The sequence below is a fragment of the Mizuhopecten yessoensis genome, unplaced genomic scaffold (assembly GCF_002113885.1).
Source record: "Mizuhopecten yessoensis strain PY_sf001 unplaced genomic scaffold, ASM211388v2 scaffold867, whole genome shotgun sequence".
In the NCBI taxonomy this organism is placed as follows: Eukaryota; Metazoa; Mollusca; class Bivalvia; order Pectinida; family Pectinidae; genus Mizuhopecten; species Mizuhopecten yessoensis.
Genome location: NW_018403761.1, coordinates 16202 through 34231, shown reverse-complemented (window position 1 = coordinate 34231; position 18030 = coordinate 16202). Strand labels below are relative to the sequence as shown.

General features: G+C 35.1%; 2 protein-coding genes across 2 annotated transcripts in view; both read left to right on the top strand.

Annotated features, from left to right (window-relative positions):
* The window catches only part of LOC110453634 (extensin-like), a 36007-nt gene extending 19792 nt beyond the window's left edge, over positions 1–16215 (top strand). The window contains exon 2 of the mRNA XM_021502674.1: positions 15136–16215. Coding sequence (XP_021358349.1) covers positions 15136–16215 — 1080 coding nt within the window. The remainder of the gene's footprint in view (positions 1–15135) is intronic.
* Positions 16216–16284: 69 nt separating this feature from the next.
* Positions 16285–16725, top strand: LOC110453628 (extensin-like). Its single transcript, XM_021502661.1, has one exon. The coding sequence runs from the start codon at positions 16285–16287 to the stop codon at positions 16723–16725; it is 441 nt and encodes a 146-aa protein (XP_021358336.1).
* The last annotated feature ends 1305 nt before the right edge of the window (positions 16726–18030 follow it).

Genomic DNA, 18030 nt, shown 5'->3' with positions numbered 1-18030 from the left:
TTTCACAGTCGCGTACAGTAACAATGTTTTATTTCACAGTCGCGTACAGTAACAATGTTATTTTTTTTATTTATTTTTTCAAAGTCCCATTTAGGGTCATACCATCCCGTATAAACTGCCAAAAATCCATGTAACGCATTAATTACCACTTTGAGTCTTTTATAATAAAGGCAAAGAAAAATAACAGGCACAGTACCTCATTTAGTTTCGTTTTATCAAATTCCTCGAACTGTTCTTCCTGATTCTTTTCTTTTAAATACGTCCTCAGCATGTTTGCCGCTCGCCTGTTCGACTTTTGTGTGTTATGTGGCACATAGTTAGCCCTTTTGGCGAGTATTTCCTCATCAGTATGCGAAGCGAAACGTTTTGCCATTTTGTAAACAGCGAAGCTAACGACGAATGCGAGTTGTCTCCCGATGCCCGTTCGCAAGATACAAAGACACGTGACCCGTATAACCCTTGTAAAATCACGTGATTCCACCGTATTACTGCTGAGAATCACGTGATATGACTGTATACCCCCTGAGATTTTCGTATACCCCCTGAGATTTACGAATGCGGTTTGGTACACTGTAGTTTTTAACCAATCAGATTCCTAGATTTTTCTCAAAGGATTGATTGATTGATTGATTGATTGATAGGTTTACGTCCGCTTTACTACCGGATGTATCGGTTAACCAGCAGACGAAGAACAGAAAGGAAAAAGAGTAGAAGGGATAAAGTGTGGAGTAAAGAGTAGAAGAGGGGGATAGATTAGATAAAGAGCCGTCTATCCTATATATATTAACTGTCTAGTTTTTGTGAGACGACTCTTATGCCTTATAATGCCTTAACCTAACACTCATTGTGAAGCATCACCAATTCTGGACCGGAAGTGAGGTACTGTGCCGCCGTCAGCCCCATCAGCCCCGCCTAAGTTTAAGAATTTGGTTTATGTATAAAATTTGGAAGTCCTTCTAAATATCTTAATAAAGAGACCCTACCTTTAAAATTTGAATAAATTTTTCCTATCCTCTGAGTCGGCGTGTACGCGCCTGCTCTTATTCGAAAAACCCAGAGGGATTTTTTCCGTGCGAAATTGGACAGTTCTCACACGGGCCACCATTTATAGTCCCATCCGACGGACTGGTTGTTAGTGATTAGTGTCATGCATGTGCTGAGTTGTTGTTGTTTTTTTGGTGTCCGTTCCTTGAATTCCTTTCTTCATCATTCTTCACTGATTATATACTTGACTGAACTTATACCAATGTCATCTTTCTTAGATACCTCGACTTGTCTTTCACTTAATTCTGCTCCTCGTTCCGACATTTCTAGTTTTTAGTGTATAGTGTGATTATTAGTATGGGAAAAGATGAAACACGTGGGGAGGGGAGGGGGGAGATTTAGTGCTAGGATTTGGATATAGAATGGATGGGAGTTGGGGGGGTGAGGGGGGTTGTAGGTTTGAAAGAGGTGCTGGGTGTTAGAAATGTGCTGATTGATGTATGGGTTTATTCAGATGTTAGTTGTATGGACCGGGTTAGTGTTGGGGACGATTTGTGGGAGGGGGATGGATAGGTAGTTGGAGGATACTTGGTTGTTGTTGTATTTACTTTTATGTGTATAAGATCATGTTGCCATATGTTTTATCTTATTATAGATTGTAATTGCTTGGATAGGGTGTTATATTACTCTTATTGGCTGTGTCAGATAAGCCGATATTGATTTTTAGTTCATTATTCGCTTATCCCGTTATTCCTACCTAACTAATAGGTCCATATAGCACTGTTGGCCTCCCTCCTTTACCCGCGCTAACCTTGTGGGGTTTTACGCCGAATGAGCGAGAGGACCTATTTTATGGGTCGTTTTATACAGTTTATAATGGTAATATATTTCTATCCTGTTTTATATCCACCGTTTAAGCTTTGTACAGTCTAGGAGCGGTAAACTGCTTCAGAATGTACATCGCTCCTCGGTGGTATATATATGTGTATTCATGTATATGTGTTCATGTATACATATATATATATTTGGTTATACTCGGTTAGCCATAGGATTGCTGTGGGGTGGCTGACTCGTCCCTTCTTTTACAAACAAACGGAACAACCCGCACGTGGCCAGAACACATACGTTGCAGCTTTCCTATAACAACCGAGCGTATTATCAGTTTTTAAAATGTTTTTATTTTAAGTAATTGGATATTGTTGTTATTACACTATTCTCTGTGTCAGATAAACAGATATTGTTTTTTAGTTCATTATTCGTTTATCCCGTTATTCCTACCTAACTAATAGGTCCATGTAGCACTGTTGGCCTCCCTCCTTTACCCGCGCTAACCTTGTGGGGTTTTACGCCGAATGAGCGAGAGGACCTATTTTATGGGTCGTATTATACAGTTTATAGTGGTAATACAATTTTGTCATGTTTTTTAAGTCCGCCGTTTAAGCTTTGTACAGTCTAAAAACGGCGAACCGCTTAAGCTTGTACATCGCTCCCTGGCGGTACATATATGTGTATTTATGTGTACGTGTACATGTATACATATATATATAATGTTGTTAAATTCGATTAGCCATAGGATTGCTGTGGGGTGGCTGACTCGTCCTTTTCTCAAAGGGGTAATAATGTCTGATATACCCGGTGTGACGACAGATCTACATGTACAGTGTCTGATATACCCGTTGTGACGTCAGCTCTGCAGCGTCTGATATACCCGATGTAACGTCAGATTTGTAGCGTTTGTCAAATCCTGTACGGAGTCAGTTCAAAGCTGTTTTTCATTTCATTCATTTAATATCCTGTGAGGGAACGGCTAAAGGTGATTCTATCAAAAAACTAAGATTTGCCATATTTTGAGTATTTTTTATCGGCATAAGTAATCTCAGTATTGCTTAAAAACTGAATATTTTGTCCTGTTGAGAACTTTTCTGCGGCATTACAAGTGAAAACAATTGATAAAATAAAGTATACATTGATATGTTGACTGGCTTCACTTGGTCAACTCAATACATAGACAGGGAAATAAGTGATTATCGTAGAGAATGGTCGCTAGTCTAATTGGTCAATAAAAGGCAAAATTGATTTGTTACATGCCCACGTACATGAACGAGAGTGATACAGAGAGCGATGAGATAGATACATGTACATCCCGGATGTCGGCACTGTTAAATAGATAAAAAATAGATATATGGATTAACAAAATCTTTTACCTGTAACTGAGCGAGATTGGGTTATCTCAGTCGAGAGTTAAGATACTGTAAAAAAATGTTACAGAATCTTAGCCCGAGATCTTTTCTAGCACCGGTCATATATAATTCATTTTGTTGCGTACCTTTGAACGAACTCCTCAATAGTCATCCGAATCGGGAAATCTTCTCTTTGGAACGGATTGATATCGATACCGAAACGTTCACTGGACCTGGAAGATAGAGTCCCAGTTTCCGAACCGTCGCCATGGTAACTTCCCCTGTCTGAGTCAGGCTTCATCAGTCTTAAAAATTAAGTAAAACATTCCAATCTTAGTCGATTTTGTTTTATTAAACTCGATCGTGAACAAGTATTAGCTTTCCATATAAGTCCTAATCTAGCCATGTGTTCATGTCATATTTCCTTACTTTAATCTGGAGAGTCTCGGTCCACAAGGCACATGCGCAACTTAGTGGACCGGAAGTTACGCGCCAAGATGCATGACCATGTATAACCGTTGATCGGTCACTTGATATGCTGTATACATAAGTATGATCGAGTGAATACAGATATGGTGGAGTAGTACGCTATACGTATAATCAAGATAAAAATAAAATCGAAATGGCCCAGAATGGCTTGGTCGTTTCCACTTAGATACTTAAGTTATTACTTGTTGCCTTAGGGTTCAGACAATGGTCAGTTTTATTAGGACACGACGTTAACACGATGGCCGCTGACAACTGTGTATTTATACCACGGTGGCATGTCAGCAGTGTGCCTTGTACAGTCACACTTCACCGTCATCAGTGGCAACCTCTCCTCTGAACTATTAATTTGTGGACATCGTTTACTTTTCATCTAATTTCAAAATTCATTCACAAGGGAAAAATCCGTGTTCTGGATCCTTTTAACTGATCCATGATATTATTTCGTGTGAGGTTCGTCGTTTTATAACAACATGTTGAAATCCAACTTTATTTATATTTTCCGACGTGATTTAAATACAAAAGACATTGATAAATCAAAAGGAAATTATATTTATGATTGAGTAAAGAAGCATACACCCTTAAGTTAAATGATTCCTGCAATGATGGTTGAATAGCCGGACCGTGTAGAGAGCTGTTACAACGGTGACTTCTAGCGATATTACAATGTCTCATAAGAACTGCGTACTTTAATTGAAATCAAGAAAGAGATATGGTTACCTGGAGATCCATTGCTTGGAGCCGGAAACTTTGTGAAATATTCCATACCGAGACTTCTGAAGAATGAAACATATAAATAAACTACTGCTCATAGTTCATGGGTTCCAAACTAAAGTTGAAGAATTTCAATAAAATTATTTTAAAAAACCCGTCATGTAGTCTCCGAACGTGTTGGACATGCAGTTACGAACCCAATACATTTGTTAAAAATCTAACAGAAAATGAAAATTCAGTGAAGGTGTTTCCCATAATTTAAGTACTTCAATGTCGCTACAAATGTACCTTGTGTTAGTTACATTGGAAGGGATTAACAATGAACGTTTATGACAGCACTGGAAAAGAGTTTTACGAAAAAACTATTTATACGGAATAGAGTTGGGATGTGTAATACTCCATATATCTTATCACCATAGACTTTTACGTTTAACTTATATGAAGGAATGTTAAACTGAGATCAGAGTATCGTCCAAATGTTAAAATATGTGAGATCATTACCTTAAATTTCACATTTTGCTTTTTAATTGAAATTGTCAAGTCGTTTATGTAGTAAGTTTGATCGTTTCAATCAGACATGGAACGGCTCTTTTATCTCACATTATTGCAAGCTTTATAAACGATGACTGTTCGAGTTTGGCCACTGACCGGTAGTCTTACCTTGCTGCTGGCTTTAGAAGTGGTGTCCGGTTGACTTTGATCTCTAACTGGCCGAACTTGTGTGTCAACATCATTACTGGAGGGAAAGAGGAAAATCAAAACAATAGTTTATTGAAGAAATATACATATATTAGAATTTCTCTTTAAATAGTGATGGATACATTTTCTCCTCGAAAATATGTGTTTTAAAGTTTAGGCAATAGATGTTGTGTGTGTTTTATATAATTATAAATGCAAAACAACCAGAAAGAGGCCTGTAACGTTGCGTTTGCAAAAAGTTACTATTTAATGTAGATTTTCTACCCGTAATTAGTTAATCAGGGGCGTCTACAGGTAAATTACATGGTGTGTTCTCCTTTCTCCCACTTTTTAAAAAAAACATAGAGGCAGTAATGTTGTGATAGCAGTTATAGTCTGTTTCATTCATATTTTACCTGGTTTTTACCTGTCTTCTCCCACATTACCTGTATCATGTATACAATACTGTCATATACATGTAGCATTGATATAGTCTATTGTCATCATTTTTAGTCATTATTTTCATATCTTATACCATTTTCATCAGCTAGATCTATACAAAACAGTTAAGTGAAATCCACAAATATTTTATATAATTTATATACTTAATAGTATATATATAGTTGATAATGCTTTGATTAATATATATATTTTTTAAATTTGAATTCAAATTGATTTAATTTAGGGTGAAGCAAATTCATATTGGAGCATTATTTTCAGAGAATCTTATTTACCAATAAATGCGTTCTCAGTGTAATTATCAATAACTTAGTATCACTCATGAGATTGTTTTCCCCTAAAACATAGTCATTAGTTATGTTTCTATTTGATAACCCCATATTTCTAGTTGATAATTATGAATCTTAACACCTGATGGCTTGGGTCCATCAACTGACCACTTTACTGGCGAGCATTGAGTCAACAGTTAATTATACAATGACTAATAGCTAACGAATGCCTGTTCACCTGTCGTGGTGGTCAGTCGGTTCTTGTCATGCAGAACATATGTCCATCCACTCGATGTGAACAAAACACCATGCTGCTTGTAATGGTCAGTGTGGGCTATCATGGTCAGATATCACCTACTGATAATACGAGTGATAGGTATATACTGACCGCTGGTCAACTTAAGATCTGGTCAGACCGAAGCTATAGAATGGAGATTTTAGAATAATAAAAAAATGGTGCTGTAGTTAAGAGTTTCTTTATGCATACCGATAAGTTGTCCAAACAAGGAAAATAAAAAAAATCGATAAGAAATTAAACACGATTTGCTTTGTTTAAAAAGTTCTACCGTAAAATTACTAGCAGATACGCGTCTTTTCCTAGCATACAAATGTACAGTGTATGTTTTGCCAAATGTTTTTTTTCACTTCCATGTACGACTTGGCAAACGAAACAAAGCAAAAAATGCAAAAGCAGTTGATGGACTTCTTGATTTGAGTTGGATGAGCCGACCTGCTCGCTTCAAAATATGCGTTCCCGTATTCATATTATTGGAAACATCTTGAGTCAAGATATGGGATCATGGCTTCAACCTCGCTGACATGTGTTGTGTTGGCACCAGTTTTGTGCAAAATTATGAATCATTACATTGATACTTGTTTCCTACTGTATGGAAAAATGCAAAAGTAAGTCCTTTATTCAAAACAAGGTGACAAAGAACTGGGTTCAAATTACAGACCAATATCAGTGCTTCCTGTATTATCAAAATGTCTTGAGAAATATGTACATATACACCTCTATGACTTCTTAACATGGCACAACTTGTTGTTAGAAAATCAATCTGGTTTCAGACCCCGTCATCCATGCCAAACAGCGTTAACAAATATTACAAATTCATGGTATGAAGCTATTGATAAAGAGTGTCTTAGTTGTGTTTTATTTTTAGATTTTCTTAAGGCGTTTGACCTAATTAACCATTAAGTTTTATTACAAAAAACTGCAGTTATAGGATTGTTCTGTAAATGCAATTTATTTTTAAATGTTACCTTCCTGATCGTTTCCAAACTGTTAAGTCACTGAGTGATAGTCAGCAGGTTACAGTTGGTGTGCCCCAGGGATCGACACTCGGTCCACTGATGTTCATCATTTTTGTAAACGACTTACCTCTTTCGAACAAGCACTGTAGTTCACACATGTATGCCGATGATACCACAGTTGAGACTCGTGATAAATCCATTGATGTAATAAATGACAAACTTAATGCTGACGCAAATCTTATCTCAGAATGGTGTAGTTCTAATAAAATGTGTATTAATACTGAGAAACAAAAACTGTTAATTGGTATCTGGAGAAACACCTCTCAGGTAAATGCAACCAAACTTGATAAACTCCAGAAAAGAGCAGCAAGGGTTATCTTGAACTGTGATTTCAATACTCAATCCAGTGACATGTATAAGAAGCTAAACCGGCTACATTCTTTCAAAACGTTTATCACATAAACTGTCAGTTTTAATGTCCAAAGTTTTAAATGGATTGGCTCCGTGATATCTTAACCATTTTAAATACACTACGGATGTCCAGTCAAGAGTTACTAGATCTTTGTCTAATAACTTTTTGTACCTACCTTCATTTCAAACAAAAATGTTTCAGAAATCTTTTACCTACCACAGACCATATACATGGAATATTGTACCTACCAGAGACCATATACATGGAATATTGTACCTGAACATGTTAGAAATGTACCTTCACTTTTGTCTTTTAAACAGAGTGTAAAAAAAATGTATTGACTTAACTTAAGGACTGTAATGGATATTTTGTACAATTGCATTTCATCCTGTTTTATTCTTATGATTCTCTGTTTTATGTACATTTTGTAAATTATTGAATATTTTATAGCTACTTGACTAAAAGTAAGACGAGTCGTTCACTCAACTTTATCATCAAGTATAAATAAAGACTACTATTATTATTATTATGGTGATAATATTTATATCTTTCCTTTAAAATGTTCAACATCTCACAAAGTTGCCACAATATATATATTTTGAACCATCGGCTTTTGCGATGATATAGATGCCAGAGAAGTAATAACGAATGTGCAGACAAAGAGGTTTGTCAAATGTTCAGGGCGACCCACCCCTTCCTCAGGACAGGACAGGAAATTTACATATGTATTTGTTATCGTTGTATCATTATATGTAAGTAACTTCTGTTGGTTTGTGTATTTGTTATCATTATATGTAAGTAACTTCTGTTGGTTTATGTATTTGTTATCATTATATGTAAGTAACTTCTGTTGGTTTATGTATTTGGTATCATTATATGTAAGTAACTTCTGTTGGTTTATGTATTTGTTATCATTATATGTAAGTAACTTCTGTTGGTTTATGTATTTGTTATCATTATATGTAAGTAACTTCTGTTGGTTTATGTATTTGTTATCATTATATGTAAGTAACTTCTGTTGGTTTATGTATTTGTTATCATTATATGTAAGTAACTTCTGTTGGTTTATGTATTTGTTATCATTATATGTAAGTAACTTCTGTTGGTTTATGTATTTGTTATCATTATATGTAAGTAACTTCTGTTGGTTTATGTATTTGTTATCATTATATGTAAGTAACTTCTGTTGGTTTATGTATTTGTTATCATTATATGTAAGTAACTTCTGTTGGTTTATGTATTTGTTATCATTATATGTAAGTAACTTCTGTTGGTTTATGTATTTGTTATCATTATATGTAAGTAACTTCTGTTGGTTTATGTATTTGTTATCATTATATGTAAGTAACTTCTGTTGGTTTATGTATTTGTTATCATTATATGTAAGTAACTTCTGTTGGTTTATGTATTTGTTATCATTATATGTAAGTAACTTCTGTTGGTTTATGTATTTGTTATCATTATATGTAAGTAACTTCTGTTGGTTTATGTATTTGTTATCATTATATGTAAGTAACTTCTGTTGGTTTATGTATTTGTTATCATTATATGTAAGTAACTTCTGTTGGTTTATGTATTTGTTATCATTATATGTAAGTAACTTCTGTTGGTTTATGTATTTGTTATCATTATATGTAAGTAACTTCTGTTGGTTTATGTATTTGTTATCATTATATGTAAGTAACTTCTGTTGGTTTATGTATTTGTTATCATTATATGTAAGTAACTTCTGTTGGTTTATGTATTTGTTATCATTATATGTAAGTAACTTCTGTTGGTTTATGTATTTGTTATCATTATATGTAAGTAACTTCTGTTGGTTTATGTATTTGTTATCATTATATGTAAGTAACTTCTGTTGGTTTATGTATTTGTTATCATTATATGTAAGTAACTTCTGTTGGTTTATGTATTTGTTATCATTATATGTAAGTAACTTCTGTTGGTTTATGTATTTGTTATCATTATATGTAAGTAACTTCTGTTGGTTTATGTATTTGTTATCATTATATGTAAGTAACTTCTGTTGGTTTATGTATTTGTTATCATTATATGTAAGTAACTTCTGTTGGTTTATGTATTTGTTATCATTATATGTAAGTAACTTCTGTTGGTTTATGTATTTGTTATCATTATATGTAAGTAACTTCTGTTGGTTTATGTATTTGTTATCATTATATGTAAGTAACTTCTGTTGGTTTATGTATTTGTTATCATTATATGTAAGTAACTTCTGTTGGTTTATGTATTTGTTATCATTATATGTAAGTAACTTCTGTTGGTTTATGTATTTGTTATCATTATATGTAAGTAACTTCTGTTGGTTTATGTATTTGTTATCATTATATGTAAGTAACTTCTGTTGGTTTATGTATTTGTTATCATTATATGTAAGTAACTTCTGTTGGTTTATGTATTTGTTATCATTATATGTAAGTAACTTCTGTTGGTTTATGTATTTGTTATCATTATATGTAAGTAACTTCTGTTGGTTTATGTATTTGTTATCATTATATGTAAGTAACTTCTGTTGGTTTATGTATTTGTTATCATTATATGTAAGTAACTTCTGTTGGTTTATGTATTTGTTATCATTATATGTAAGTAACTTCTGTTGGTTTATGTATTTGTTATCATTATATGTAAGTAACTTCTGTTGGTTTATGTATTTGTTATCATTATATGTAAGTAACTTCTGTTGGTTTATGTATTTGTTATCATTATATGTAAGTAACTTCTGTTGGTTTATGTATTTGTTATCATTATATGTAAGTAACTTCTGTTGGTTTATGTATTTGTTATCATTATATGTAAGTAACTTCTGTTGGTTTATGTATTTGTTATCATTATATGTAAGTAACTTCTGTTGGTTTATGTATTTGTTATCATTATATGTAAGTAACTTCTGTTGGTTTATGTATTTGTTATCATTATATGTAAGTAACTTCTGTTGGTTTATGTATTTGTTATCATTATATGTAAGTAACTTCTGTTGGTTTATGTATTTGTTATCATTATATGTAAGTAACTTCTGTTGGTTTATGTATTTGTTATCATTATATGTAAGTAACTTCTGTTGGTTTATGTATTTGTTATCATTATATGTAAGTAACTTCTGTTGGTTTATGTATTTGTTATCATTATATGTAAGTAACTTCTGTTGGTTTATGTATTTGTTATCATTATATGTAAGTAACTTCTGTTGGTTTATGTATTTGTTATCATTATATGTAAGTAACTTCTGTTGGTTTATGTATTTGTTATCATTATATGTAAGTAACTTCTGTTGGTTTATGTATTTGTTATCATTATATGTAAGTAACTTCTGTTGGTTTATGTATTTGTTATCATTATATGTAAGTAACTTCTGTTGGTTTATGTATTTGTTATCATTATATCAAATTATGTGACTTCCAGAAAACATTACAGGACTTTTTTCGGTTCGATATTTTGCTCAGTTAATTTTTCGCGGTATATAACATCATTCCGACAATTACTTTTTCTCTTATTGATGAGGATACTTCCAAGAATGGGTAGTCATAGGGGTTCATGAGTAGTCATGAGGGTTCGCGGGTAGTCATGGGGCCGGGGTTCGCGGGTAGTCATGGGCGCTCGTGGGTAGTCATGGGGGTTCGCGGTGTTTCCTCTCCACGTTTTGACCTCGACCGATGATTGGGCGTTTTATGTTGGGAATATCACGATAGAGTTTGTGGGGATTTCTCCGATTTTGGTTTTAAATGTTGGTGTGTTAGATGATCTCTTCTTGATATCTGTCCTCTTACATATCTAGAGATATACTTCAATCTTTAAAATATATTAAATCATGACAAAAACCATACAAAACCCGGTGATATTTTTGGGCAACTTTGTGAGGTTTAAGAACATTTTTAATGATACAATGTATATAGTCAGCGAGGTTGAAGCATTACTGTCATCTTGACATCGAAATATTTCAAATAAAAGTGCTAGATCAGTTGTTATACATTGTTGAAGATGAGTATTCACATTTCCGAAGCGAGCAGGTCGGCTCCAACAACTTATATCGCGAAATGTCACTAACATTTTTGCCCCCATAATAAAAAGTAAAAAGTTGGTAGATTGGTATCTGTGATTATAATTTAAAAAAAAACAAGTACTAATTGTAATGGGGGACCATTACAGATATCCCCCAAACTGCCCCCATAGTCGCAAAGATGCATCAGAAAAGAATCGCATTACCATAGTACACCTACAATGTACATACTAAATTTCAGGGAAATTGAGCAATTTCTAAATTGCAACCAATCAGAATCCTCTGTGTGGTTGATATGGCAACGAAACGTATGCTATTGAATTTGCAGTCCCCTAATACCCCTATATACAAATTTTCATAAAAATCGAAAAATATCTCAAATTCGACCAATCAGAAACCTCCATGTGGTTGCTATGGCAACGAAACCTATGCGGTTTAATTTGCAGTCCCCTTATACCCATATATACCAATTTTCATCAAAATCATACAATATCTTAATTTCCACCAGACAGAAGTCTTCGTGTGGTTGATATATGGTTGCTATGGCAATGAAATGTATGCAGTTGAATTCACAGTCCCCTTATATCCCCATATATCAATTTTCATAAAAAACGAACAAAATCTAAATTTCGACCAATCAGAGGCCGCCGTCCGGCTGACCAGTCGGTTGACCGATCGAAAAATTATCCTTCTGATAATATATATATGTGGGGCTATGCATGATGTTGTTTCCACTTGTAATATTAAAATATCAGTTATATGTATCACTGTACATATCATAAAGCAAGATGATGTCATTCTTGCTGATATTAAGTAACAATATAAGATATACATTTATACTGTGGTACTTGTGCGTAGAACAGACAACAGGTGGTTGGACAATCCCTACCAACCTATTATCTGTCTAACAAATTATAGCAATTTGGGGTATAATACATATATAAAAATGACTTTTAATAAAATAAAGATTGAGGATGATGGTAATAAAATGTTCCATAACATTTATAAAAAGTACATATTATATTAGTACTTTAGTTAAAACTTTGGTAATACATCATATATTTTTAGAAGAAGTTTAGAGTCATCCACTGGGATAGAATAAAAATTACCTTTAGAAGACAAATTCTTGCTCAAAATCATTTTTTGCCAAAACTTGTAAGTACTTTTTTATCTCGCTTTTGAATTTCATCTTGTGATCGACAGATTTTATTGAATGTGGTAAGTTATTCCAATCTTTGATAGCATTATAGAAAAAAGATGATGATTCCACACCTTTTATATAAGGAATGTTGAAATTCAGATCACTGTTCCTGGTAAAGTGTTTTTTCTCTGTTCTAGTAAAATTTTCTTTCATATAGGATGGACATTTGTTATGTTGAATATTAAAGACATGGTTAAAACGGAGCTGTTTCACCCTGCCCCCAACATCCAACATATTAACTTGTTCCAATTCCCGATGGGTGACTCTTGATCTATTATCAAGTTTCAGAATAAATCTGACCACTTTATTCTGTGTAATTTGAACTTTTTGTCGAAGTTTTTTGGATATGTTTTCGAACCAGCAGCTAGAAGCATAGTCAAAATGACATTGGATCAGTGCCGACACCAGGGTTTTTCTAGATCTAAAATTGAGACAGTCACGGTGTCTATATAGAAACCACAATTTCTGGTTCACTTTTTTTATAATATTTTGGACAATTTGTTCTCCAGATAGAAAGTTGTCCAATATAATACCAAGATATTTGACACACACCTGAGGCATAATTATATTACCGTAACACGAAACAGAAAATGAGCCTTCAGGTAATTTGGAAAGTTTCCTTTTGGGGCCAAACAAAATACTCTCTGTTTTTCCAAGATGTAAGGATAATTTGTTATCTGTTAGCCAATCGTGACATGACTCTAAGTTTTTCGATAGAAATTTTGAAATAATTTTTGGGTCTTTGTGCGAGAAGATAATTGCACTGTCATCTGCGTACAGAAATAATTTGCATCCTGGGTCAATACTGATCCGCATGTCATTTACATAAATGAGAAAAAGAAGCGGTCCCAATAAACTCCCTTGGGGTACCCCGCATGTTATATTACAAATATCCGAGTTCACATTATTGATATTGACTAATTGTTTTCTGTTGGTAAGGTATGATGCCATACTATACCTACATACCAAATTTCATCAATATGGACGATATTTTAATTTCGAACAATAAGAAACCTGCATTTGGCCGCCATTTTGAATACAAAGTGAATTAAGTTTTTTTTGGGCGCTATTTTGAATGCAAAGTCAACTAAGTTTTTGTCGAAAACGAGCTCTGTGACGTTATGTTCCATCAAATAGAACGAATGTTATTACTGGATATGATTTCCACTTTGAAATTTTGACCGATCAGAGGCCAGGAAATGGCAGCCATTTTGTTTTTTCACAAAACAAACACCGCAGTTGTGTTCATAGTGCCACACCACACCTACATACCAAATTTCATCGTAATTGGACGATATTTAAATTTCGAACAATCAGAAGCCTGCATTTGGCCGCCATTTTGAATTACATTTCCAAACTCAGGTTACAATAGTGACCGGTGTCCCATGATATACCTACATACCAAATTTCATGAAAATCAGACAATATTTAAATTTGGACGAATGAGAGGCCAGGAAATGGCAGCCATTTTGTTTTTTCACAAAACAAACACCGCAGTTGTGTTTGTAGTGCCATACTTCACATTCATACCAAATTTCAACAAAACTGGACGATATTTTAATTTCGAACTATAAGAAACCTGTATTTGGCCGCCATTTTGAATACAAAGTGAATTAATTTTAGTCAAAAACGAGCGCTGTGACGTTATCATCCCTTTCACCGATTTTCATTAAGTTCCATGAAGTAGAACGAATGTTATTAATAGATATGATTTCAGCCAATCAGAGGCAGTGGCGGCCATCTTGGATGGTTGACCCGGAAAAAAAGTTAGATGCACAATTAGATATCGTACTGATTATGTATGCAAAGTATGATAAGGATCCCATAAGTAGTTTCTGAGATTAAGCGCGGAAGCGATACGGCAGAGGAATAATAAGAATAAGTAAGAAACGGAACAATAACAACAAGTCACCCGACTTCGTTCGGGATGACTTAACTAGAATTGCATTTGCGAGTAAAAGCGGAAGTCACCCCCCCCCCCCCCCCCCCATTTTCTCGAAGAAAATTTACATTTCCTTTAATGTACACGTAGTTATAGTTTGATAGTCACATTGGAAAATTTATATCGACTTAAAAATGTCAGCTCTTGACTTTTTTATATATATATATATTGTGATTTCAGGCAATATCAACGTTTAAACTGTTAATAGATGTGTAACGTCCGCTAGTGTCGCGTTCAAGATTTTCATCTGTAAGTATGTTTAATTGAGTAGATTTTGTAGAGTTGTAAATTCGATATATTGGTTTATGTTCGTTTTATATATTTACAAATGAATGTGCTAACATGGCATGATCACTCACACGTTGTTAACTTTTTGTGAACAAGGTTCTTCTAATTCTTCATTTATTTCCTCGTCTGATGTCGCTATGCTGGCACAAATTTCCTCCAAACTTTTACGCATTTCTTCAAAGTTTTCGGATCTGAAATAGACAAAGACGAAACGCTACAACAGCTCCCAAAGTACGCTTAAACTCCTGTCCACAAGTACACTAGTACTCCTGTCCCAAAGTACGCTAATACTCCTGTCCCCAAGTACGCTAATACTCCTGTTGCCAAGTACGGTAATACTCTTGTCCACAAGTACGCTAATACTCCTGTCCACAAGTACGCTAATACTCCTGTCCACAAGTACACTAGTACTCCTGTCCCAAAGTACGCTAATGCTCCTGTCCCCAAGTACGCTAATACTCCTGTTGCCAAGTACGGTAATACTCTTGTCCACAAGTACGCTAATACTCCTGTCCACAAGAACGCTAATACTCCTGTCCACAAGTACACTAGTACTCCTGTCCCCAAGTACGCTAATACTCCTGTCCACAAATACGCTAGTACTCCTGTCCACAAGAACGCTAATACTCCTGTCCACAAGTACGCTAGTACTCTTGTCAACATGTACGCTAGTACTCCTGTACCTAAGTACGCTAGTACTCCTGTCCACAAGTACGCTAGTACTCCTGTCCAGAAGAACGCTAATACTCCTGTCCACAAGTACGCTAGTACTCCTGTCCACAAGAACGCTAATACTCCTGTCCACAAATACGCTAGTACTCATGTCCACAAGAACGCTAATACTCCTGTCCACATGTACACTAGTACTCCTCTCCCCAAGTACGCTAATACTCCTGTCCACAAATACGCTAGTACTCCCGTCCACAAGAACGCTAATACTCCTGTCCACATGTACACTAGTACTCCTCTCCCCAAGTACGCTAATACTCCTGTCCACAAATACGCTAGTACTCCTGTCCACGAGAACGCTAATACTCCTGTCCACAAGTACGCTAGTACTCTTGTCAACATGTACGCTAGTACTCCTGTCCCTAAGTACGCTAGTACTCCTGTCCACAAGTACGCTAGTACTCTTGTCAACATGTACGCTAGTACTCCTGTACCTAAGTACGCTAGTACCCCTGTCCACAAGTACGCTAATACTCCTGTCCACAAGAACGCTAATCCTCCTGTCCACAAGTACACTAGTACTCCTGTCCCCAAGTACGCTAATACTCCTGTCCCCAAGTACGCTAGTACTCCTGTTCCCATGTACGCTAATACTCCTGTCCCCTAGTACGCTAGTACTCCTGTCTCCAAGTACGCTAGTACACATGTTCCCATGTACGCTAGTACACATGTTCCCATGTACGCTAGTACACATGTTCCCATGTACGCTAATACTCTTGTCCACAAGTACGCTAGTACTCCTGTTCCCAAGTACACTAGTACTCCTGTCCCAAAGTACGCTAATGCTCCTGTCCCCAAGTACGCTAATCCTCCTGTTGCCAAGTACGGTAATACTCTTGTCCACAAGTACGCTAATACTCCTGTCCACAAGAACGCTAATCCTCCTGTCCACAAGTACACTAGTACTCCTGTCCCCAAGTACGCTAATACTCCTGTCTACAAATACGCTAGTACTCCTGTCCACAAGAACGCTAATACTCCTGTCCACAAGTACGCTAGTACTCCTGTTCCCAAGTACACTAGTACTCCTGTCCCCAAATACGCTAATACTCCTGTCCCCAAGTACGCTAGTACTCCTGTCCCCAAGTACGCTAGTTCTCCTGTTCAGGTTTCATGAAAATTAAAAGATATATAAATATTCCAGCTCGACTTCTCTTTACATTAACCGATATGTACTGGAGTTTAAAAAAAAACACCCCACTTTTTAATGGTAAAATACATGTAGTAATTACATAAAATACTTATGTCTGGGGAAAAGTTTGGTTTTTAAATTCTAGCCTTTTCTGATTTTAGTAAAATATTTTGCTGGCAAATTTGAAAAAAAAGTGAACAGAAAAGGGTATGTACAAAATCTTCAAATGAACTTAAAACCCGAAAAAGAACAAATAGAAAATGAGAAAAATGAGGTTTGAGAAAATGTAAACTGTGCTTGCATTTGTACCTTCTGCATTATGTGGGTGAGACCAGATCGATTGTGCAAGTGAATGATACTGGCCAATTAGATATTTGTAAATGTTGATAATCGGTAAAATGCTTTCGTTTGGAATAATAATACCAGAGCCGTTTAAAAAGATATCTGATGAAAGTCATATGTGGAAATTATATTGTTCACAATGTAACATATGGCAATTAGATGGCACAAGAGCCGAATTGAACCAAAATCTGGAGCTTAGAGTTGTGAAATAAATAATTCAATAATGATTTTTATGGGAAATGCTTCACTGTTATTACTAGGTTAAATGATTAAAGATATAATATTTACAAAAATGTTCAAGTGTAATTCAGGGGTAAGACAAGGGGAGAGTTAACACCTTTTCCTAATCTTTGTCTTTTAAAATCATTTCTATTTATTTTCGTTGAAAGAGGTTGTTATCTATTAAAAAAAACAAGCTAGAAATTGTTGCAAGGCCAGGACATGTCAAACCTGCAGATTGTGGTACATATGTGTAGATTGAATGAGTCACATACTGGAGAGGGGATCTGTAATAGATGGAATGAGTCACATACTGGAGAGGGGATCTGTAATAGATGGAATGATTCACCTACGGGAGAGAGAATCTTTATTAGATGGTATGATTCACCTACGGTAGAGAGGATCTGTATTAGATGGAATCATACACCTACGGGAGAGAGGATCTGTAATAGATGGAATCATACACATACGGGAGAAAGGATCTGTAATAGATGGAATCATACACCTACGGGAGAGAGGATCTGTAATAGATGGAATCATACACATACGGGAGAGAGAATCTGTAATAGATGGAATCATACACCTACGGGAGAGAGAATCTGTAATAGATGGAATCATACACCTACGGGAGAGAGGATCTGTAATAGATGGAATCATACACATACGGTAGAGATGATCTGTAATAGATGGAATGATTCACCTACGGGATACAGAATCTGTAATAGATGA

Coding starts and splice junctions, on each gene's coding strand:
- LOC110453628 (XM_021502661.1), top strand. CDS start 16,285: ATGTACGCTAGTACACATGTTCCCATGTACGCTAATACTCTTGTCCAC.